Source organism: Malania oleifera, chromosome 2 (assembly GCF_029873635.1).
Source record: "Malania oleifera isolate guangnan ecotype guangnan chromosome 2, ASM2987363v1, whole genome shotgun sequence".
In the NCBI taxonomy this organism is placed as follows: domain Eukaryota; kingdom Viridiplantae; phylum Streptophyta; class Magnoliopsida; order Santalales; family Ximeniaceae; genus Malania; species Malania oleifera.
The window spans coordinates 134,048,385-134,055,652 of NC_080418.1; the positions used below are offsets into that span (position 1 = coordinate 134,048,385).

General features: G+C 37.0%; 1 protein-coding gene across 1 annotated transcript; it reads right to left on the minus strand.

The window, feature by feature from the left end:
• Positions 1-1,062: 1,062 nt before the first annotated feature.
• LOC131149695 (F-box/kelch-repeat protein At5g26960) lies at positions 1,063-3,049 on the minus strand. The gene has a single exon (XM_058100384.1). It carries the CDS (start codon positions 2,779-2,781, stop codon positions 1,528-1,530), a length of 1,254 nt encoding a protein of 417 aa, XP_057956367.1. The 5' UTR covers positions 2,782-3,049; the 3' UTR covers positions 1,063-1,527.
• Between the last annotated feature and the right edge of the window lie 4,219 nt (positions 3,050-7,268).

Genomic DNA, 7,268 nt, shown 5'->3' on the forward strand with positions numbered 1-7,268 from the left:
TCAAGAACTGGATGAATAAGGTAGATTGCGTGCGGTTGAAATTGTGCGTAATATTTTCCCTTTAATAAGAAGGTGTAGTTTTATACAACGGTGCATAATTTCGTGTTGATCGATTGAATTAGTAACACGGAAATTTGCAAAAGAACTATTGCAAATAATTAGGTAATTGGTAATATGAAAAATATGAATAAATTGTCTCCTCCTCCGAATGTCATTTCTCTTCTAATTCATGTATTTTTAACGAAATTTCTTTCGATTAACTCGAAATTAAACTCGGAAACTTGTTTCAATTTTGTTTTACCATAGAATTAAGTCTTCTTGGCTAGCAGTACCTATACGTTTTGACCATAATATTTTAATTATTTAGCATAATGTTACTAATAATTTAATTTGAAAATTTATAAATGATAATTTACTATTAAATTATCCCAAGAACTGTGCGAGTCACTAGAACAATGATGCTACCCACAAAATAAGAATCGATTACTTAAACAGGAAAAGACATTCAATGATTCAAATGCACTCACATTGGAAGCCAAGATACAAATTCCAAAGACCACATTCACGTTCAAAAAAATAGAAACAGATAATGATAAGGTTTACAGCTTGCAAATTAGGGTTTGAATTCATGATATTATGTTAATACTTAGATCTATGCAAGCGACAGATTTAATTTGGTATAAATGCAAGTCTTAGTATTTTTTGTAGGCTCGAATCAACGGCAGGGTGCCACGTTATCTATTATTCAAAATAAATAACGAGAGATCGGAATTTCACTCCATTTTAGTGGGTCGGAAATTTAAGATGATATTCCCTCCTATGTTTTTCACGAGAAGATGCGACGATCGATAAGGGCATTTATTTTAATTTTAACTCATTAGATTCACTCACATAATATTAAGATTTTAAAAATACATTCCACCACAGGTTTAGATTATATAATATGTATGTGTAGTCCCAATTCCCGAGGTCTCAGAGTCGCGCAAATTCTATGTAATCTTTTATTAAAGATTAAATTCGGCATTTTTAACATAACATGTGTCGAGTCTCGAGCTCAAACCATTGAAATCTCTTCTTTACGAACAAATTTTTATTCTTATATAATTAATACAGACAGATTAAATAAGCAATTTGCTTCTAAATTAAATCTCCAATCACATAAACAAAACCCAAATGTTGCTATTTTGACCTCACAATAATATTATAAATAACAAAAATAAAAATAAAAATTAATGTATGAATTTAATAAAAATAAAAAATAAAAACTCTGTTGGGTCAAAATCGCCATTCCCCTGCGGGCTGCGGCCGTATTTTGTATTCTGATTTCTGATTCAAACAAACACCACGTGAAGCCTCCACGCTGTTCTCATTTTTTTTGTTTTTTATATCTCCACCTCCACCCGCGCATGTTAGCAACGTGCCTTGCATTTTTCTAACATCCGCGTGCAGAGCATGTTCTTGCACCCCCCGCCCGAGGTTTGTCCGATTTCGAACTCAAGTGGCCAGAGGTTAGCGAAGCGAATCCATTTAGCACTCGACGCAGACGCAGGCGGCGCGTCGCAACACCTCCGGCAGATCCGCCCCTCGACTCCACTCTCCGGCGATACAATCGTACACCAGAACCAGTCCTCCCTTCATTCCTCTAACGCTTCTCCCGCTCCTCCGAAGCAAATCGTCGATCGACCCCGTCACCTGCACCAGCACCACTTTCTCCCCCACCCCCACACACCCGAACCTTACACTGCCGTCCACTCTAACCTGAGCCGGCAGCGGCGGACTTCTTATCCTGCACCACTCCCCGAAACCCCCTCCACCGCCGCTGCCGCCTCCCTTTCTCCGTCCGTCGAACCTCCAAAAGGAGAGCTCCACCGCGTGGCTCGCCAGCACGAAAATGTGGCCGCCGGCGGCGCACGCCGCCACAACGCACCCGCCGCCAGGCACCGCCCGGCTCCTCAGCCACCCGCCCGCCTCCACGTCGTACAAGTCCATCGAGCTCGCGTAGACGTGCGCCTCTACCCCGGCGGCGCGTGGCGGCTCGTTCCCTGACGCGCCTATTTTCAATCCCCCGATGACGTAGAACACCCCGTCGACAGCCGCGCCAATGCACCCGTACCTCCTCCTAGGCGCGTCTGCAACCACACGCCACTCGTCGGTGTCTGGATCGTACTCCTCCACAGCCGCCGTCCGAGCAGCGCCGCCGGCGACGTAGATTTTTCCAGCGATCACTGCGGCGGCGAACTTCTTCCTCGGGAATACCGTCGGCGATTTCTCAGACATTGTACCTGTCCAGGCGTCGTATCGGATCATCACATTCCGACCAAGGATGTAAATCCTCCGACCGATGGCGACCGCGCGCGCGTGAGTCAAAACGGCCTCGTCGGGGGTAGGGAAGAAAGTTAATTGCCAGGACTCATCTTCGAAGCAGTGGGAAGCGGTTAAGAGGCCGTAATCGGATACAGCGACGGCGAAGAGAGTGAGGCGGAGGAGGCCAAGGCGGCGGCGGAGGAGGGTGAAGGAAGGAGAGTGGAGGAGACGGGACCAGCGGCGGCAGACGAGGGAGACGGAGGGGAGGGAGGAAGGGGGCACTCGAGAGAGGCATTCAAGGAGAATGTCGTCGGGGAGGGAGGAGATGGGAGTTGAGCGGCGGTGGCGGTCGGCGGTGGCGGTGGCGGTGGAGTGGTGGGGAAGGGGTTGGGGCTGGTGGGGATCATGCTGTTGGTTGGTGGGGAAGCAAGATTTCACGAGCCATGAGAAGTGGCGAGAGTTGCAGCTATCTGACATGAAATGAACTGCTGCTAGATCTTCGCCCTTTAAATGGCACCTCTCAACCCAAAAACTCGAGAGAGAGAGAGAGAGAGAGAGAGAGATCCCGCGGGTTTAATTGGGGGTTTATTTATAAGAGAAGTGCAGGTGATCTTGGGAAGAAGATAGCTTCGTTGGAGAATGATAGCCTACAACGCCACACAACAAAGATTGTCTGAGGCCTCTCTAGATCAAGGTCTGAGATTCATCCACGTCTGCAGGTCGGGGTGAGATTGGTGAATCAGAACCGTTGAAAGTTAATATTTTAATGACTACTTGAAAATACAAAATTGTTCGCCGCAAAATCTCAAATTTCATTACCTTCAGTTAATTATTGGGGAAAAAAAATTACGAACAAATTTAAAAGAAATTGCTTAACTATTTTTCTTAGTTTTTATATTTTATTTACTACACATATAATTAAAATTTGATATAATATTATTCATTTGCAAAATTGCACATGCAATACATGTGACAAACCCACATGTATTCAACATGATCTTTGATATGCTTGTCTAAGGTACTTGACCATTAATTATTTTATACTTATAATAAGCCTAAATTTTTTAGTAAAAAATACTCAACATGTTGAGAAAAGTTTTAGGGACAAGATTTTGAACTCACAGTAACTATGAATTTGTAAAGTATATGAAAATTTTACTCGTTAAAAAACAAAGAAGTTTTTGACGAGATTACCGATTGTGTGAGCCTGTATGGAATTCTTATTTTCATAAGAGAGATGTTTGTCTTATGTTTAAAGGTCTCTCTTGATCGATTAAGATTGTCATAATCTCCATGTCTACACAATAAACTATTTCAAGCTTTCTATCTCTCTTTCCAGAAACTTGGATAAACTTACTAAAGACTTTTGATGGGATACAAAATTGATGTTGATAAAGGGAGCAAACTTCTTCTTTGCTTTTGACGTAAGATAAGCTTCCCTAAAGCTTTAGGGGATTAGGTATCAAGTCTTTTCATTTCTTTATTGTGGCAAAAACTTAATTATGATGAGAGTTGTAGGGGCAATTCGGATACTTCAGGAGATGAAGGAATTATTCTGAATTGTCATGACATGATAAAAGCGGTTTTTTCAAGTTATCTTGACAATGATACGAATAATAGTGTGGAATTAAAAACAATCAGGGAAAGAATTCGTTGTGCAAACGTTTGTATTATTTTAATGTGATTATTGAAAGTGACTCGCAAATTGTAATAAATTGGTTTCGAAAAGGTAGATGTATTTTGTGATATCTTTAAGAATTTTGGGAGGAGCTTGTGGTGGAGTTAGAAGGAATGAACATTATGGTGATGCACCAATATAGAGAAGGCAATAGTGCGACTGATTTTCTTACTAAAGAAGGAGAAATGAGAAATAATGTAATCTACAAAAATCAACACATTCTACCACGTTATCTGAAAGGTATTATTCGGATGGATAGGTGGGGTCTTGTTTCCGTTCGTCGTTAGTTCAACTCTAGAGTTTTGTTTGGTGTATTTTGATTTGATTTTGGTTGTATTTATGTTTTTATCTTCTTTGTTAGTTATGTTTAGTTTTGTTATCCTAATTTGGTGGGTTGTTGGTGTTGGTTTTTTTTTTTTGGGAGTTTTTCTACTCTTCCTTTTAATTTATCTTGTAATCACGGTATTCCTCTACCAAAAGTGAGGCTATATTAATAAATAAATGGAGGTGCCGCTCTCTTTTAGTAAAAAAGAAAAATAAAATAAGGCTAGAGGCTTATTAATGATCCTAGTAATTCGAAAAAGTTATTAAGCCAAAGTAATTTATTAGTTTATGCCTTCTTCTAGTCTCTTAGAAAATCCCTTCTAACCAAGTCCTCAATCTAAGTGTGAGGTCCTTATAATTCTTAACGCAATGCCCATTATCCATGTGCAATTCGTAGTACTTATAGTTTTATATCCCTCCAATATATACAAACCTTTTTTTTAAAAAACCACGATAGAATGTTATCCTAGTGTGCAACGGATTACACTACCTAGTGGGATTTAAGATTTGATGTTATCGTTGCTGTTAATAGAGTGTTATACTACTTGGTTTGCAACATGAACTTTCATGGTGTGCTTGGGTGTAACTTGGAAACTCAAGGACTTGATGTCATAGATTTCTCTTTTCTTTTGTTGCTCTTTTAGTCTTTCTGCAAGGGCTTCTCTCTAAAATGTGTCTCTCTCTTTCTTTTGACCTCTCCTCCTCCTCTTTCCTTGCTTCCAAATTTTCTTTTATCTAGATATATTTTCAAGCTCACAATGAGATCATGAAGTCTCCTATAGGTTTTTTTTTTTTTTTTCATCTAGAGCAGAAGATAGAAAAAAGGATAACCTTTGCTTATTGTTGTAACTACTACTAGATACAAGTTCTTTACCTCTAGACATACAAGGTAAATCATTGTACAATTTTCTTCAAGGGTCCTTCCTCCTCCTATTTTGATTGGTGGATTTCTTAATAGGATTTGTGCTTGCTCCTCCAAATAGAAAAGTGATGTGTAAGGAAATAATGTCTAAAAATAACTTGACAAAGAAGGTTGACACCTTAGGTGGCTAAAGTATCACGTTTAAGCTACATTTTTGTTATTACAACAAAAGCTCTACACATTATTACATCAAATGCGCCATAGAACACATATGGAATTGGAAAAAGGGGAAGGTGTTGTACTCAACATGAAGTTACATTATAAGGTGTATGTGTGACATATTGAACGTAAGGAAGCAACTTTGTTACAATTTCAAATCTAGGAGGCTCATAACCCTAACTGTGGTGATTAAGTTCAAGATCTCATTCATGAATTATGCTTTCATTTTCTTTCTCTAAATCTTTATTATAACTCTTTTAATTTTTATATAGATTCCACCAAACTTTTGGTTTAGATTTTCAGGATAAGGGTAACTTGGTCAATGATCAACAAAATTATTGTCTTTTTTAACAAACTATGACCATAGACAAGAAAAAGAAAAACACTATAAGGATCATAAAGGATTTGGGTTTTGTGGGGTCTTCTTCAATGCCTAAGTCAATCGAGTTAAAAATAAAGGTAAAAGAAATAGACTAAATTGTTTAGGTGAAGAAAACACTTGCCTTTTGAAGTTACTACCATTTCCTTTTATGGCTATTGGTTTTGACTTGTGTAAGCCTCCCCTTTTTCCCTTTAATGAAGGTGAATTGAATTTTGCTAAGTTATAACTAGTTGGATCATGATCCTCGTTTCCTTGTTGGATTCTGTTTTAGCTACATCTTTTTGGTCTAATTGTCGTAAATTGCCATGATAAATATTTTTCACAACAACAACAACAATAAAAACAACAACAACAACAATAAAAACAACAACAACAACAACAACAACAATAATAATAATAATAATAATAATAATAATAATAATAATAATAATAATAATTTGTTAGTAAGTTTTGGTTTAAAATTATAAAAATCATCAATTTTTTTGCTTTCACAATTCAGCCCACCTTCAATAAAATAAAATCATTAAGTTCCTAAATATATTGACTTGACTTATTTCATTACGAAGTCAACTTTTCTGCCTTATTAGTTATTAATAGCTAATTATTATAATTATAACTTTTTATGACATTTTTATGACCATTTTAATTAAAATTAACAATAAAATTGAATGAACTAGTACAATTTGTGAGTTTTAAAGGTTATTACCTAAAAACTTATAACATGTTTTGTTTATTTGATTTTTGTGCATAATAAACTTGTACAAAAATTTGGTTAAATTTAATGGTTCACAAAAGTGTGTGAGGGTATGTAAATAGTCACATTTTTTTTTTTTTACCTTTAAGAATGTTTATCGAAATGACTCTACAACTAAACATATTTTAAAAAAAAAATACTTTCAACTATTGAAAACTTAAATTTAATCATAAAAGAGTTTTTCATTTTTTTAATGATATATTATTTTAAAGAAAAATTTTCATTATTACTACCAAAATATGCTAGATAGAATTTGGATCAATCATGACTTCGATCACTTGTCAAGAATGAAAGAAAAACGACTTGAATGACTTTGGGTATACTCCCAAGGACCGCTATGATAGTTATAAGTCAGGGAATTTGGAAGAATTATATGATTACAATAGTAAAGGAGTGAGGATGAGATGAGATCCCTTACCTTTCTTAGGGAGTCCTTTTATAGGCATTCGAGATACCTCCTTATTGATTTTCCTACTAATGGATATTTATTTCAATCGTAGGGGTTACATCTTGAGTTATGGATATGTTATTAGGGAGTAAAGATTGGTGTGTTATCCTCTTACTTTAATTAATGGACATTACTTCCTTTTTGTTGTTTTTTTAATATCTGTTCATTTTTTGGTCTTGCATAACTTATTGTCGAGTTTAATGCTGGAGTCTTTTTTAGGTTATATCAGGTGCCCCTACTCTCGAGTCTTAGAGTTACCTTTTTGGCTCAAGAATATATTGCATTTATTTTAAGTTC

Bases quoted from the DNA above. Each gene is read 5' to 3' on its own strand.
- LOC131149695 (XM_058100384.1), bottom strand. From the start codon at position 2,781: ATGTCAGATAGCTGCAACTCTCGCCACTTCTCATGGCTCGTGAAATCT.